Below are 18376 nucleotides of genomic sequence, written 5' to 3'. Positions count from 1 at the left end.
TCCTTAGGAGTGTGTGCATTTATGAGAATGTTGAACTTGCTTCAGTTTTGGAATTGATGAACTTTATGGAGAAACCAATCATAATGTTTCCTCTGAAGAAATCTGACACCTCCATAATTATTTTAAAAAATTTTGGTATCTGACAACATACCTTTGTGATACTGATATTTTACACATACTTGAAGCATTGCTTCAGTAACAGTAACTGATGTGAAAAATAATGAAATTGTTGATAATCTAAAATAGTGCTTGAATTGCTTGTAACTTAAGCTTTTCACATTAATTTCTTAAAATACTTTCAAGTTTTACGGATAATAGTAGATGTGCAGTTTTTGGTTTCTAGTTTGGAGACTATATGTAAATTTACCATAACAACTTTGTGATTTTTCAGTCCTCACAGAAGCTGCTAAAATGGGGAACTTTATATAAATTTGTTGGTAATATTGCAGAAGAGGATTATGTTGTTCCTTCTCTTGGGAATGATTCTAGGGGAAGGCAGGATGGAACTTAATGAATTGAACCCAAGTCTTGCACCTAATTGCATATCGGTTAATTTTGCCAGTGCAGCATTCTGCTGTTTTGGGTGTCCCTCCGGTATGGCTGTTAAAGGGCACAGTAAAGCAAATGAGATGTTTTCTCTCTCATGGCTTTAAAGGGCAACATTAGAGTTCTAATTGCATTGCTTTAAGATTTGTAATATTCAGTGTTTTACAGCTCATTAGTCTAAGATTATACTTGCCAAGTTAATAAAGGAGGAAATAAAACAAAAATCATGTAATACCCTGAAACCACCTGATTTCCTTCTTGGCATTGAATTCATGTGAAGCTTCGGTGACCCTGGCACCAAAGCCAGTTTTTGCCAAATGGTCGGGCTGTATGGCTATATTACCTAAACCTTTAGATGCTGAAACTGCATCAGTTTAAAAAGGGTCCACCTTCAAGTGCCAGAACCTGACAAGTGTTGGATCTGGCTCTTTCTGAAAGCACTGAAGAAAAAAACCCTGTATATTTTGAAGAGTTTCCTTCCATATAGTGCTGGGATTTGGTACTCAAGTTGTCATCTGACCAAATAGTGGGGATTGCCTTCAGCACCTTGTTTTGGTGAGACAAAACTCAAGTTTCTGAATCTTGTACGTAAGATCTCTGAAAAATTGGTGCTGTGGCTGAACGAAGCAGGCTTGCGTTTTACTTGCCTGTTGTCTCCCATGCCTGCTTTGCCTTCCCACAGACTTTCATATACTTATCTGGTGAATTTGGTTAAGGGACTATCTGGTTGAAACTAAGACTGTGAATCTGTAAGGAGCTGGTGGGGTAGGGAGAGAAGAGCTGAAATCCCTCCGTCTTGAGAGGGATTCTCTGATTCTTTGTTTCATTATGCCTTTTGAAACTTTACCCTAACATTTTTTTTTTTCCTCTTCCTAAGGGATCTGATAATCAGTCACCCAGACGAATGCACTGACGCAAGGGGAGTGTGCCATGGGAAGTGGAAAAGATCAGGGGTGCAAAGGCAGTGCTGTTTTAAAATCTTAGTTGCAGTGCTGGTAATTTTCAATGCTGGATTTTCAATGGTCTTCAGGGAATTACACTAAATAATGGGGCTGTCAGAGTGGTTTTCTTTTCCTAGTTACATTTTGAGGCTGCTTTGTTTTGTGCAAGTACATAATATTAAAAAAAATAATCTGCAGAGGTCTTAAATCCTTAACACTTGGTGGGTAACTGGGCTGTGTTAGCAATAGTGTAGCCAGTGGATCAAGGGAAGGGACTGTTCCCTTCTGTTCAGCACATGCAAGACAGCATCTCGGGTGCTGTGTCCATCTTTGAGCTGTCTGGTATAAGAAAGGCATTGGCATTCCTTGGGAAGCCAAATGGAGGGCCACCAAGATGGTTGCGGGGCTGAAGCATGTGATAGAAAATGACTCTTGGAGATCACGGTTTGCTCAGTCTTGAGAGAGCTTATTGCTATCACGATTACTGCTTTGGAGGCTGTGGAGAGGATGGAGCCAGGCTTGTCTCAGAGGCGCACAAGGATTGCATGAGAGGCAGTAAACACAAGTTGAAATGTGGGAAATTCTGATGAGATATAAGGATAAACATGTTTAACGTGAGGTCTGGCAAGCACTGAGATAGGACCCCAGAGAGGCTGTGAAATGTCCGATCTTTGGATACATTTGGAACTCTACTGGATAAGTTCTTGAGCAATCTGCTGTAACTGGACATCCTTTGCACGGGATGTTGGGTTAGATGACCTCCAGAGGTTCCAACCTGTGCAATTCTGTGATGACTTTAGTTTGAAATTTTAAGATGAGTGAACGTTATCATAAGGGATTTTGCTTAATTGTGATTAATGACAGAGGTGGAATCTCATGCAGTTTGTGCTTCTTGTTAGGTTTTGCTCTGTAGTCCACTGAAGCCAAAGAAATGGTGCCTGACGTTATGCATAGTGTCCAGTTCATGTTACTAGGAAATGTCTTAGAGTAGGTGTTGGGTATTCCTGTACTTTGCTTTACTTTAACCTGCAAACTGTTTCTAACTGTTCTTATGTATGTAATTTTCCTTTATATTTAATTGTGCAATGAAAAAATATTTTTTGTTTTTAGTAGATGCTAAAATTCATAAACCATTATTCAGGGTAATATGTAGGCCTGACTACTGTTACCAAGAATTAATCTGTAAAGAATGACACAAGAAAACTTAATACATAGTTGATTAATTATGTACTATTGTCCTCTGAAGGGGACGGTATCTTTGAAGTAAGCTTTGATAAAATTACTCTTCAGTGAAATGGCAGCAAGTCCAATGCTGTTGCATTTATTGTCAGAATTTAAGCAGGTCATTAGTTGGTCATTCAAACAGCTAACAATAAATAACTCTTGAAGTTTTGAATTGCTTCATTTTACTCTAAATAGTTTCAGCTCTCCCTTTGGTGCTGAACAGAAGGGAGGGGAATCCCAGAATGTTTTCGTAATCAGAGGTAACAATTCAGCAGTTACAAATCCAGAGCTCTGCACCGTAGGTTATGCAGCTTTTATCCCTTAATTGTCCTCCTCCATTTGAGTAAGTTACTGAACTCTTCACTGTTAGCAGACAGTGTACAACTCTTATTTAGTGATTTCTGTCTATGGTTTATTAGCTAAGTTTTTCTTAGCTTGTCTGGTCCACATATCCACCATAAACAAAACTGAAAAAAAACCCATCACCCTTGAAAATGAAAAACATCCTGAAAAAAAAATCAGCCTCCAACAGCGATAATTACACTGCTGATCTACTAGATTATTGCCTTTGCTGCAATAGGGATCAGTTCACGTGATAAATAAAACTGGATTTAAAATTCTTCATAATCCTGTTCTGAGTTTTGAGAAAATGAGAAATGATTTGTCTAATACATGAAACTGTATACTTAAACATGAACTAAATACGAAGAATTTTAAAAGATATTTTAAATTAATAATATTACATGTGTAGAAATTACTTATATTAAAATTGATACATAAAATCATACAGTTTTTTGAGGAATGTTGGACTGTAGAAGTTAATAAAGCATATTAGCTGATATTCTACCACTGAATATTTTAATAAGGTGTTACACTCTTAATTTCCTTGATAGGCAGTCCAAGGAAGCAAATTTGTTTTTCATTTACCAAACTCTGTATCTTGTATTATTTGGATTTGTAATACTAATGTGACGTTGCTTGTAAAAGTGTGTAGACGATTTAAAGAGCAAAGCCTAGAATGCAGGTTTCATTATTGATAAACATTAAAGTTTTAAGATCCAACAGGAAATACTATGTATTCTTAGGATTATAGTCTTTGCTAGTCTGCTTGGTCATAAATTATGAATGCCTCCTGAAATATTGATCGATTCCATTAGAATCAGAAGGCCTTGTATTGGGCTACAGGTTGATACCATCACTACATTAGCTTAAAGTGAATATCAGTGTCATTCACAAAGCTCAAATTCAATCTTGATGCACATATGGCTTGTTATGAGAAGACACTGGGAAGAAATATTGTGCAGGGCAGAAACCCTTCATACTGGGCTTTATTTGAAGTAAAAATAACAGTGTTTCCAATAGCTTAACTTTTTACTTAGACTAATTGCTGTTAATGTTATAAAACCAAGTTGGACAGGTGCCAAACAAATTTTATATATAGAGAGATGTGATCAAATGCTTTCTGAGGTATCTGATTGTGAAGGAGTAAGTGCAATTATTTTAGGTAATTTCAAGGAAAAAAAATACTAGCTGCTTGAAGAATAGTTGTTAATTCTTCTGCAAATACATAAATGAGCAGAACTCCTTTCACCTTCTTTACTTGGTGTTTATTGAGGCATGATGTCTTTGAGAACTGAACATTTTAGAGGTAACTTGTTTGGATAGACTGGATAGAATCTTGGCATTGAGGAAGCCTGGGATGCATGATTTAAACTAAACGTATACAATAACATGCTGCTAGTTTATCTAGTTCCACTGCAGGTAGGTTATACTGCAAATTTTTATATCTAACATATTACTGACAAGTTGCCTGCAACAGGGTTGGGTTGCCGTTGGTGCTTGGTGATGAAAATTACATTTAAAAATGTTAAGATTGACTTGTTTTCTAACTTGAATTAACAAATAATTTAAGAAAGATCAAGGGAGATGTTTTTTGTTATTTTCTGCCAAATCTTAATGAATAAATACGTGCTGTAGAATACAAATTTCAGATCTTGTGTGATTACTTTTCTAAATTAAATCAGAATAAATTTCTGTGATAAATGGGATTAAAATTGGGGCATTGTGTTGTATAGTTTGCTAAAAAAACAACTATTGCCAGTTGTAGACTGGACTGATGGATTGAAAGGATCAGTGACAAGCTATTAACCAGTCTTAGCGCTAAGTCTCGAAGAGATTTTAAAAGCATTGCTTATTGTTGTGTGCTTAAAAATTGGACTATCTTTGGACACTTGTATCATGGACTTTAAATTGTCTTTGAGGAATACTGCAGAATTTACAGCTATATTGTATAACATTCCAGGTGGAGTTGGGGAGCTCAGAAATATATAGGTACTTGACTTGACTGGGGCCTTCATGTTGGCCTGACAGTTGCAGGCACAGGAAGCTAGAACACCTGCAAAGGGGCCCTGGGGACAGTTGCATATTGAGGGAAAGCTTGCTTTGATCAAGTTTTGTGTATATTTAAATTCTTCGGATTGGAAGCATGAATGATCTTATCTCTAGAAGGTTATTCCTTCATTTTATTTGCCCTTAGAGCAATTTCTTTGGCATTGCTAGATGCTAGGCTTTTTTCAGTATCCTGCAGGTATGTACAGTTTTAAAGAATTGTATGAATAGCCAAAGGCTAGAGCCTACATGCAAACATTTGACAACTTAATATTTAGATTTAACATGAAACATAATTTAGATGCAAATACTTGTAAATCTTTGAAGATGGAATTGACTGGTGCTCTCAATAATTTAAAACTGGGAAGGTTTGCTAGTATTAACTTACGTTCTTGAATTCATTCAGTAATTACATTCTTGAATTTAATTCATACAGGTGTCTAGCATTTCTGGTAATAGTTATATGTTACAATTTAGCTTGTTGTCAATGAAAAATACCTTTTAATATATTCTGCAAGATACGTTTCACAAACTGTAAATACGTTTTCCTGACATAAGGTAGAGAAGAAAAAAACCCAATGCCTATGGTTTTTACTTGCCTTATTTCAGTAAGGCTAGTTCCACCTACTTTTGTTTAATGTGAGAAATGAAGCGTGCCAATATGCTACTTTATAACGATGCCTTTGTTTTCATGTGTTTCCTTCACATTTGCAAGAGAAATGGAGAGGGAAGCTTATGGAAATTGAGTGAAGGGAAATGGAGTATCAGATCTAAATTGATGTGCTAAGCACATGTGCCTGCTCCCTAAAGTGCTTCTAAAACTTTCTTAAAACACAAAGAGATGAAATTAGGTAGTTTAGAAAAAAATAATTAAAAATTATGAGGGATTGTAATGATACTTGCTGCCTGTAATTATCCCTTTAATTCTTTTCAGTTTGCAGTAGTATGCCTGTAGTTAATAGCCCTGTGCTCAGATTTTAATAATTAAAGTTGATCAGAGGTGACTGGCCAGATCCAATAGTCTAATAAAACAGTTGTAAAAGACCATCTCCCTTAAAGTTGTTTTGGGTCTCTCATTTACCTCCTGCTGGAAGAATTGCTTTATGGGGCAATGTTAAAAGAAAAATGTGAATGGCAAATTCTGTACTTGTCTTTTTGTTGAGACAGAAGCTGCTACCAAGCCTTGAGGGAGAGGAAGTGTTTGTAGGAAAATGTAACTAAGTCAAATTTTGAATCGGTCAACTTCCTTGCCTCCCATGTCTTTTAAGATCTGTGTTTCCCAGAATTCCTTTAACAAACAGTCCGTTATTTGTCTAAAAGAAGGACGCTCTTTTAAAGTCTCTTTCAACTCTACACCAGTTCTGGCTATGAATGGAATTAGAAATACAAAGTTTGCTTTGCAGCTTTATTGGCACAAAGGCTTCCTTCCACACTTGTTTCTTGTGTGATTGAGAGGGAGACAGGCTTGCATCCCGTTTTCTGTCTTTGTAGAAAGAAATCTTTTTTGGAAGTGAGGAGGGGAGGACACAATATTATGCAGCACAAAAAGATCGCTTGGGGCGCTTAGCAAATTTCATGAAAACCAGGAAGGCCTGAAATTTCATTTAAACATATTTAGAGAAAAACCCAGAACAATTAGATATAAATGTCTGGGTGGAGTAGTTATTCAACATACTGACTTCTTAATTGCTGGCTGTTATCCAGGTAGAGTTAGCTCTTGAACTTCCCTTGGTTTAATTACTTTAATTATAGCAAGTGCTTAATTCTGCCTAGTACAGTGCCTGGCTTCCTAATTATTTTCCATAGTCTAATGTTTTGTTTTGTTTTTACCAAGTGAGAGGTGCAAAGTATTTATTATTATTGTTATTACCAAAAAGCCAATAGATTATTTTATTTTATTTTTTCAGGGGTTTAAGGTAGCAAACTATAGAAATTATTTGGATGCTTAGCTGTTGTGAATGGGAAATATTATTTAAATTTGAATTCACTGTTCTCACGTTCAGTGTTAGATATGCTTTGGACTTTACTGCTATAAATTAGAATTCGTCCTGCCTTGATGGGTCAAGTTAAGAGGCACAGAAAATGCCTGTAGATTTTCTGTTCATGGATGTGCTTCCCTGGATATCTTTTTGCATTTATGTTGGCTCCTTGGTTAAAAGATCCTTTTTAACCAAGAAAGACCTTTTTTTTTCCTTCTTCTTTTTCTTTTATAGTGTCTTCTAATTTAACACTTAAGACTGAAATAGTAAAGGACAAATCAGAACAATGTTTTCCGGTTTCATGCTTGGACCTGTTAAGTCTGTTGCAGTTTGCGAACTGGAATGGGAAGTCACACTCCCTGCAGTGAGATTGAATTTAGCGGATTCACTGAAATGATGGGGGTTTCTCTTGACTCTGTCTGGTGTCTGGTCTAAGCACCTTATATCACAGCCGGTAAAGGGACTCTGAATCTTGGGAAGTGCGTCTGTGTCTCCCTTGTGACCTAAAAGTGATCTTGCACTTAACTGCTCAGTTTGTGGTATGAATCAAACTCCAGATACTTAGCAGTGTGTGTACATGTCTAGGTAGAACTGATAGCATGGAAAAGTTTTTAAATTGACATAGTAAAAGGGATCATTGCCGAATATTGTATAGAAATACTATTTGTGCAGAATTCAAAGCAATCTGATGATCTTTGATAACTTCGTACAAAACCTTGATATATGGTCTCTTATATTGACTTGTTGTTGTCACTATCTTACATGGAGTTTACTGAAGTTTGTTTGCCCTTCTTCAAAATATCTGACAGTCATAAAATGGCTTTTTATATAAACAAGTACACAATAATTTCTTAAATTAACTATAGCTACCCATATTGATGGTTATTTAAAATTACATAAATCATAAAAAATAGTCTTAGTGCTAGGATTTTAATAAGTGCTTGCAGGATCAACCTTTAGTCTTTCCGTGGTTCTGCTCTTATAAATAAACAAAGTTTTCTACAGTGTGGTGGTGAGGTTAGAGCCGGGGAGAAAACAATCCCTTTTTATTCCAATTTTTTAACTAAAAACTTGCTCACATTTAGACAAAACTAAGATCTTTAGAAGAGTTTCATGAATAAGTAGACTAGCAGCTTAATGAGAGTGAACGATTTGGGAATAGGTCTACTAGGAACATTTTTTCGTCAGTGCTTCAGTAGGGAAAGTGCCATTTCCCAATAATCTTTGCATTTTCCCTGGCCTGTAACCTAGCTGATTACCAGCCTGACCGTGTATGTTGTTGCTGTGCATTCTGAAGAGAGAAAGCTAAAGACAATGTAACTGTAAAAGTTGGTGGAATGGAACAGGTAACACAGAGGGAGATGGTTTAAAAAAATAATACATTAATTGAAGGTATGGGTCCAACTAGATGTACGTGGTATTTTCTCTAAAGCTAACTCGAAGACTGTGTCAGTGTCGCTGCTGTAGGTCTGTGCTCTGTCCGTACAGAGACTGGAATCCTGACCTGAGATGGGAGGGAGCGTGGTCTTCCCAGTTCTGTGACTTGCACAAGTCGTGCGATGAGGCTGAGGCTATCTGCTTGCTCACCTCTCCCCTCTATCACAACTCGCTTAAAGATTAGCTAGACCCAGTCCGATCAAGATGGAATGGAGAAGATAAAAGATTTCTTTGTATAGAACTCTACCCAAGGAAATAACCTGCTGTCTTCCTGCTTGTCTTGTTGAAGATTCACTGATTTTGTTTGATCAATGTCTTTTAAAACCTAATGCAGATTTTCTTTTTGTATTCTTTTTAGATTGGGGCATATGATCAACAAATATGGGAAAAATCAGTAGAACAAAGAGAAATAAAGGTAATAATACAGCATTTCAACATGCGGGTTTTTTTTGGCACTTGTTAGCAGTACTGTCTGTGGTTGTGTATGCTGATGTAATATACAGTGTGTGTGGTGGTATTTAATACTGCTAAAGTAAAACTAGACTTCTGGAGCGTAACCAGATGTAACCGGCATACAATTCTCTATTTATTTTACATAATTAATAACTCTGCAGCATTTAGTGTGCTGTATCTTTATGTATCTTAGTACATGTTTTTTCTTTTCAGTTATCTTAAGCCAGGGTTAAGTTGTTCTCCTACCTGTGTCTTTCACTTTTCTTTGTGATGAATTCTCACGTCAGTTATCTGAGCTCTCTTTACTTTCAGTTAGTTACCTTATACCTGCAGTTTACTTTTCCTCCTTTATGATGCTGTCATTGTTTTGTACAGTTTATTAGACTGGTAAGTACTTCAGGCTTTGTTTCTCTGAACAAGCAGTTTAACAGTGTTCTTTGCATTTTGGTTTAACTAACGGTGCCATCAATGTCTGCCACACTGCTAAATTGTTTTGGAGAAAAAAAAATAATCTGATATCTAATAGTTTTATGGATTGTACATTATGTCATACTCCATTATGTTAATTAAATTAAACATTTTCTTGCAATTAACCTTTTTTTCTTCAAATACTGCACACAAGGAGTACGCTAGTGCTGCATGAGTTTGAAGACATTGCTAATTCTTAACATTAGCAGAATGTACCTTGCTTCAGTTTCCTTGTGGGTGTGTTTTTTGGTTTGGTTTTTTTTTTTTCCTCCCCAGTGCTTAAATAGCTAAACAAAATGTGATGGTGGGGCGTGTTTTCATTGCATGGAGACTGTTACGGACCTGCACTACAGTGTTGCCCTATTGCTGTACAAAAATTTACACTTTTAAGTCAGAGCTGACAGTTTTTATGGAAGCGCTTCTGAACCTGGTGCCTGAATCTTTGCGCTCCTGCGAATCCCCATCTGGCTGACCGCGCAGCAGGCACCCCCAGCCGTGGGTGGCTGCCTGTCCCACTCCGCCGAGCCCTGGGTGGTGCGGTTGTGCCAGCCAGCTGGGGTTACTGGGAGATGCCTGGTGGGCCTTCAAGGGAGCACCCTTCCGAGCACGGCACTGGCGGGAGCCGGACGGGTGCTGTTAGTGCCAGCCCACATCTGTTGCGGGAAGATGGTGTCTTGCAGGGGTGTGTGGCTGAAGGGTGCGGAGAGCGCTTTCGGAAGTGTTCTTGACAATCTACAGCTAACGTCAGTCTTAGACCCTAGTGTGTTATCCATGAAAACCAGGCGCTGTTACGGCAGAAGTTCTCGTAACTACTGTATAGCGGGAGATGATTGAAATAATTTATTGCCAATAATGCCTTGTGCTTATTTGAAATGCATCTCGTTTGGCTTAGGAGTCCAGTAACTAACAAATTAACAGTGGTGTCTATATGTGTTGACTGAGTTCAGTGTAACACTGAAACAGACTGCTAAGATCTAGTATTGCACATCAGTGCTTTAACCTTAAAGCCGCTACAGTACTGAACTTTACTAAACATCGAAAAAGTTACTGTTTTTTAGTAAAGAATCTTTCTGATACTATAAATTTATAATTTATTTAGAACTATAATAGAATCTATTGAGATTAATTTTAAAGTTTGTGCAAAAGAATTTTTACAATAATAGTAACTATTTTTAAGCATTTTTATTTAATTTTTATTTTTGCTATTAGTTAGCTGAAATGTTTGGTGATGAATAGAAATTAGATGAACTAACTGGATGGGCTTGAACAGTATAAAACACTATGAATAATTTTTTAAATTAACCTTAGTTTGAAACATTGCTCTTTTCCACATACAGTACAGATATTTGTGATGCATTAAGGGAGTGGAGAAACTGCATCTTAGTACATTGAATTCTTTCACTGCATGTGGCAAGAATCATTGTAGTCTGTGGATGCTGAAAGTGTTTGAGATTTAACCAATGGAATTTTTAAAGAATATGTCACCACTTCTTTTCCTATGAAAGATGCATCAAGTTATACTGTTGACTTTTTTTTTTTTCAGAATTCTTTCTTTAAAATGAAAATATTATTTTAGCCACAGTGGTAATTTTTTCCTAGGATTGTGCATGTGTTTCCAGTGGATTATTGCTTCTAAGGGGCACATACATCTTTATTCAGACTTTCAAGAAAAATCTTGTGGCCCATTAGCAATAATACATTTGAAAATTATTGTATCATTCAGCATTTTATTTTTAAGCTTTAGATCTTTTTATGAAGTAGAGTGGCTCACTTATGCAAGATTTCACAAGAATCTGTAGCCGGTTCTAGAATTATAATAATTTCCAATTCTAATTATGGGCTTGTTTTCTCATTCCACATGCAATTACTGCAGTTTTAAGACTGCTGTTCTGTACAAATCTTGCACATTAAGCTCTTCACAGTGCTTAAGTCTACGATACAACTGGTTTTCTGTATTTGTTGTTCTCGGAGCATATTTTGTCCTATCTATGTTTCAGTTTTATGTATTTTGTTTCAATCAGACTCATTTTTCTAATAGACACGTTAGGTGATGACTATATACCTAGTCCATTGTGAACAGTTTGATTGCTTTTTTAAATTTTTATTTCAGCGTGAAAAATAAATCCAGCTGAATTTACATGTGAGGGATATTTTGAGCTGCACTCTACGTATTTGAACAATTTTTTTGATATTGTTCTTGTAAAAATGAACATTACCAGATTTCACTGATCTTTCATTGGTAATAATTTAATTTTTATGCTGAATTTAATGCTTCCATTTAAGTAATACGTGTTTTTTTACATGTGCATGAACTATGACAGTGTTGGAAATCTACAGTTCACTGTGAGTTCAACCGCTTTTTGAATGAAGCCAGTTAAATAATTTTTATCATAATTCCATTTGTACCTGAAATATTTTTTGAAATACTGTGGTTTACTCTTTATGAATCTGTGGAACTCTGTGTGAAATTCTGTGGAATCATCATTGGCTGATGTGACCAAGAGCCTAATCTAAAGGGATCAGAATAAACTCACTGCTGTCTCTGAGGCTTGAGAGTACAGCATCACACTTTAGCATTAAAAACAAACTTGAAACTGTTGCAAGATAGCTTGGGTCTTCACTGAAGGAAGACACTTTTTTAAAAAACAAAATAAGCTTGTTTCTTTCCCTGTTGTGTGGGGTTCCCCCCCTCCTTTTAGTAGGCTAATCTATATTCACTATTAAGAAAAATTCAGTACTTTTCTAGAATTTGGATTTTGACAGTGGAACTTCTGATTAGTGGCTCTTGCCTTACAACATGATTTGCTATCTAGGTTTGGAAATAAGGAGTTACAATGTAAGCATTTTGTGAATTTTAATTACACATCTAAGGAGAAAAGAGTTTCAGGAAAGTAATTTGTTCCCAAAGTTCTGAAAACCTAATATAAATATATTACTAATTCTTGCAAGTGTGTGCATATGTTGTGTGCGCAATCCCAAGCCATGGGGGATGAGTGCTCTAGTCCTTAACTATGTTTGGAAAAATTACCTAATGGGTCAGTAATTGGCTGGGTTTTGTTTAGATAGTAAAATGTGTAAAAGGCATTTATTATGCCTTGTTCCTTGGAATGCTTACTTTATAGTACTTTAACTCTATGAAGTTGACATATTTGTCTGAAGTAGTATTTTCAGTATGTATTTTCAGTAGCAGTAGAGGTTAAATGCAGTTACTGACCACATCAATATTTTTTCTTTTGTAATGTCTGTTATCTGCATGACTGTATTTTGATAGTATTTGCCTATTGCAGGGTTTGAGAAACAAACCAAAGAAAACAGGACATGTGAAACCAGACCTCATAGATGTTGATCTTGTAAGAGGTAAGTCCTGAGCTAGAAAAAGCTGGATTTCTCAGCATAAAAATAATTGCCATCCTGTGTCTGGTTACAAGAATGTATTAGTAAGTTAAAAAACCCAAACAAACATAAACCCAACCCTACGTAACTTTTCTCTAAAGAAGGTGGTCAGGAAATACTGTTAAAAGATAACCTGTAGATTAAACTGAAGGCTTGATTTAAATTTTGTTCTATAGATTTAGCTTTTTTAAAAAAGAAACACATGGATTATTGTGGATCAGTTTTGGAGTTACTAGTTTGGAAGTCTCCTATTGCCATGCATTCAGACTTCTTCCAAATCTTCTGACATCTAGAGGGAAGGTTGTGTTGAAATTTCTGGAGACAAAAATGGTATAGGCCTTGGAATATTTCTTGCCTGTTTTAAATAACAGAACAGTAACAGAAGGTCAGATGATATGACACTTTACAAAAAGTTTCTATTTAGTCTTAATTTATTTTTATCTTTCCCTCATGCCTCATGAAGGCTAGGGAAAATATTATTTAGCTGTTTTTTTCCTTGAGCCCAGCAGCCAGCACAGTCTTCTGAATCCGTTCCAGGTAGTGCTCTTTGAATTCAGTCTTGAATTAACCGAAGCGCCCTGCTGTGCTCTCACCCTCACAGATACATACGCAGGCACCTTCACACCCAGAGCTGGTTAGAGACCCGCTCACCCCCTTGCACCCAGATCGCTTCACCCCTTCACCAGTTAGTCTGGTCTGATCTTCGTTAGCGCTCACGTGCTCACTTTGCACACCTGCTCAGGCTGCTGGCACCACCACTGCCACATAGCCCCTTGACTCATGCTCCAACATCTGACTCCTGCTGCTGGCACTCAGCCCCTGGTACGCATGCGTGCACACAGAGCAGGCCGCCCCTTGCCCATGAGAGTGTTAGAGGAATTTAATAAGATAGTACAGACTGCACTGATCAGGAGCGTGGCATGGCCAGACAAGCAGCATACTGAGCAGCAGCTATTTACGCAGGATCAGTCCCTTTTCCGCCCTTCCCTCTCAATTTCCCCACACTAGTTCCTCCCCAAATCACCTAAACCCCTCCTTTCTCCCACCCTTGTTTTCTTCTCTAAATATCCCCTGGTAAGTCCTGTGCGATCTGAGCTTCTTTTCCCCTGCCTCCAATAATGAGCCCCCCATTCCTGAGCAGCAATCACCTTTTGTGTGAGGGGTTATCTGAAGAGCAGCTTCCCATGGCTTATGGTGATGGTTTCACACCTGGACAAGGGACCTGATGGCATTGCATGGACAACCCTGGGAAGGGCCTGGTCAGCTTGTTCCTTCCATGATTTGGATTCCCACCTGCCCTTGTGCCTCTGTCCTGCTCTGGGCTTCTGGAGAATGGGCCTTCAATGGGCTGACGGCTCCAGTGAAGGGGCTAGAACAGGGGTCCTCAAACTTTTTAACCAGGGGCCGGCGCGCGGATGCAGTGGCAGGCAGTCATCTGCAGCTGCTTGGTTCCACCACCACCACCCCACCCCCCCCAGCCCCTGACGGGGGGATCTGTAAATACCAGGGGCTGGATTGAGGACCCTGGGGGGCTGGATCCAGCCTGCGGGCCATAGTTTGAGGACCCCTGGTCTAGAAGAACCCTAGCAGGGCATTTTTGGGGCTTCCCCTCCTGCTACTGTGTCTTTGATCTCTGCAAGCGTGCAGATAAATTTTTATCACATCGCCTAACAATCCAACTTTCTAGAAATGAGAATGTGAGAGAATGAAACAAAATCAAATAACATTTGAACTTTAAAGAAACAGAACTGAAAACTAAATGATTGTAGGAATTAGGGAGCAGCGGTAGACCACTTCAATATAGTGTTATATATAAGTAGCATTTAAATGACTGCTCTGCATGGACGTCTAAGTTGGCATTAAAGTAGTTCCAATACAGACTGTTTTACCTGTGCTGGCACAGAGCTCGCTAATGCCAGTTCTGCTTGTAAACAGGATGGAGACGGTGTAGCAGCATGCAGTGGTTGCCCTTTCCAAGCACTAAACTTGGAATAATTTAAGTCACACCCCCGTTAAGTAAATGTTACACAATTTTCTAGCTGCCAGAGAAGTGGGAATTTGCAGGAAGGAGAAGGAAATGGAGAGGTATGAGGGAGAAAGGATATTTGAATGAATGAGATGAAAAATTGTGTAGGAGGAGAGACAAAGATAAATTATTCTTTGGGTGGCTTCCCTGCTCCTGGAGCTAGTTCTCAGTTGCCAGATGCTTCTCTATACGTCTCAACCTTATTCCATTTTCCTGAATGACATGACTGGAGCAATTTATAGATGTTGATGTTTTAGACACTCTTGCTGTATTGGGAAAGGGCTCTGCCGTGCTTGCCCAGACATGTGGAGTTTTCATATGGCTTTCTGTTGCTTTCTGTCAAGGTTCAGATACCTCAGTGGAACAGTATAGGTTGTAATAACATTTAAAAATAATTTTGACATAGTGAAAAATGGCAATGTTTTGTTATTCACACATTCCAAAATCTAGTTATTTGCCATTTGTCAATGGCACCAACAACTTACACAAATTTTGGATTGAGGAGATAGTGAAATGGTGAAAGTGATTAAAATAATTGTTTAATAATTTCTCCTTTAAATAACTATATTAACTAATAATAATAACTAATTATAATAATAATAATAACTAAATAACTACTCTGCTCTTAAACAACTGAAATTATTAACCATTGCAATGAAATGTATTGGAATTTATTTATTTATTTATTTATTCCTTTTTTTAAAGGATCTGCTTTTGCTAAAGCAAAACCTGAAAGTCCTTGGACATCTCTGACCCGCAAAGGAATCGTGAGAGTTGTTTTCTTTCCGTTCTTCTACAGGTGGTGGCTACAAGTGACATCAAGGGTCATCTTTTTCTGGCTGCTTGTTCTTTACCTTCTTCAAGGTAGAGTTGGATTACAAGAACAGCTTCAAATGAATGCCTTATTTTAACCATATGGAAGCTGCCTTATGTTACTTGGTTCACTTTATGCTTTTAAGGTTCACTCCAATATTTTCAGAAACTATTGGAATGACACTGTCCCAAGGATGTGTCTTTTGGTTAACGTTTCTTTTTACTTAATAAAGGAGACATACTGAAAAATTAAGGATTTCCTCCCAGGCTTTCTTCAGCATTTAGCACATGTGTTAGTTTCTCATGTCTATATATAATTTATGTTTTCAGGACTTTCTAATTTAGTTCAGGACTGAGCAATATCAAAGATGCTTTTGGCTTAGGCATTATGTTTTGTCTTGGGCTTTTGGTCTTTCTGGTACTTGTGCAGATCAAGAGCTCTGATCAAGAAGCAAGCAAAGCCAAACCGGCAAAGGTGTGTGCAGCTTGGTAGGATGATCTGTTTGACCAGTTTCTAGTTGTCCTTCCATGTGTTATGTTGTCACATCACAGGCAGTGAACTTCTAGCTTATGCTTTAGTCAGACCTCAGCCATGCTCCTGAATGACTGGCAAACGGGAGGGCTACTGTCCTGTGTGCCTCTACTATTTTTTCTGTTGCAGCGGGGAGGCTATGGATCTTAATTTTATATTTTCTAGTTTATAGAAGGACTTTTGGGCAACTGTTAACAAACAGAAGGCAATTCACAGCTTTCAGGATGCTCAGTCTTGAGTTCTAGTAATCTGACTTTGTGCTTCTCTTAATGTAATATATTATTACATTATGTAATATTTTGTGCTTCTCTCAATTAATGTAATATATTATTAAATTTCTTATTAATATCTAATATATTAGAGGAAAATTAGAAAGGGAAGAATGTAATATACTGTGTCAGTATCTGACAGTTTGGAAGTCATCAAAAAATAAGTGTATTCAAAAGCTTGTACAACAGAATGGAACAGAAAGTTAATGAAAGCTGAGAGCAGTTTAAGTACCCTGAGAATCTAAATGACTGATTAGGTTTTCCACTGAAATCCAATTAAAAAAGAATATTACTTTTTAAATTTTGCCATCTGTCCTTTGTTGCTGATCACTGTATCCTTTGGAAATTGTATTTAAAGCAAGAAATTGAGTTTAAAAAGAAAAGACAACAGTGCCTCTTGCGTGGTGGTGTTAGCAGCTATAAAATGAATTTCATGGTACCAGTGCCCTAAAACTGGCAATGTTGACAAATATTCACGTGGTGTCCTGTCAAAAACTTGTCCTTAACCACATTTCTGAGATACGTGCTTAAGAAGTATTGTTGCATATGTTAGCATTTGTATAAACTATGGTAAGCGATTCCATAGTGTTAATAATTTTAGTTTCATTTGTAGTAATATAGGTCATAAAATAGACAAGTTACAGTACATTTGTTACCATGTTCATAAGTGGCTTATTCTGCGACACACCATTATAATAATTTTTGATGTTCCCATTCTTTATTTAAAAAACATACCCACACTTCAATTGTGCAGCCTTCTTAAGACTTTAAAAGCAGCAAAATAGTAAGACAATGCGGGTTCTGAGTGCAAGTAGGTTTTTTAGGACATTCATTAGAGAGCTGTCTTGTAATTAACTTTTCCCCCCCTCAGGTTTCTTGTGATCTGTGATTTACTAAAGTTATGGTTGGAATGCATAATTTCCCTAATCTATATAGTATGTAATGTGACAAAGTATTTCTGATATTTCTGAGGTTGTGAATTAACAAATAATGGAAAAGAATTAATAATATTCCATATTATACTACAATCCAAACACTTGTCATTTAAATTGTGCTGAATTAACTGCAGAGTTTTTGACGTTTTTTGAAATAAATTGAAAGACAACATACATGTATATGAAATTAAATTGACAACATTTTTTATTGGAAACTGTTTATAATAACCCCCTTTAGACCTTTTCCTTTAGCACTTCTACAGAAGTTTTGTTTATATTTTACTCAGAAGGTGTGTTCAGCTATTAATTTCATAGAAAAATGGTAAGGCAACACCAAGACATCAAGGATCTATTATGAAAACTTAACAAAATACTTTGATTCCTGTGGTGATATTTCTGCACTGAATCTGAATTTTGTATTGTAGCTGGGACTTTCTGTCATCATGACAGATTCTTACTGACACAGTTGTATAATGTTCTGACTTTATTTTGTTTATATATGTTTAGTTAAATGATTTTATTTAATTATGAAAGTATTTTTTATAGTTTCATGAACTGCATTACTTGGAATTATTGCTTTGAAATTGATTAGCTTTAGCAGAATACTTACTAGCATTTATGTAAGTCTGCAGAAAAGAGTTCTTCCCTTGGCTGTAGATTTAAATTCCAGATTTTATTTGCATTGGTTTCCTTTAGTATATATGATTACCAAAACGTGTGATAAGAGAACTACAGAGAAATGTTTTTGTTCAAGGTCAAGGAACAGACCAATGAATTAAGGTAGAACTAAACCCTTTTTCTTCTGTCTCCTTATCCATCTAGTTTATAGCATTGCCCCATTTTTACTTTTAAAAATGTTTCTATTCTCTAATAGGAAATTTATGTGTGATATTATAGTGTGTATCTCTATTGTGTATTTCTAAAGTATAAGACAAGAAACTTTAATAGTGATATAATTATTGTTTATTGCGG

At 36.9% G+C, this 18376-nt stretch overlaps 1 protein-coding gene across 2 annotated transcripts in view; it reads left to right on the top strand.

The window, feature by feature from the left end:
* PHTF2 (putative homeodomain transcription factor 2) overlaps window positions 1-18376 on the top strand; it is a 73076-nt gene that overhangs the window by 19316 nt on the left and 35384 nt on the right. For both annotated transcript variants that reach the window (XM_040595602.1, XM_040595601.1), the window contains exons 3-5: window positions 8874-8930; window positions 12724-12793; window positions 15561-15719. In XM_040595602.1, the coding sequence (XP_040451536.1) occupies window positions 8874-8930; window positions 12724-12793; window positions 15561-15719 (286 nt within the window). The remainder of the gene's footprint in view (window positions 1-8873; window positions 8931-12723; window positions 12794-15560; window positions 15720-18376) is intronic.

The sequence above is a fragment of the Falco naumanni genome, chromosome 5 (assembly GCF_017639655.2).
Source record: "Falco naumanni isolate bFalNau1 chromosome 5, bFalNau1.pat, whole genome shotgun sequence".
NCBI lineage: Eukaryota > Metazoa > Chordata > Aves > Falconiformes > Falconidae > Falco > Falco naumanni.
Note: the sequence above shows the minus strand (reverse complement) of the source record. Positions and strands in the feature narration are given on the sequence as shown.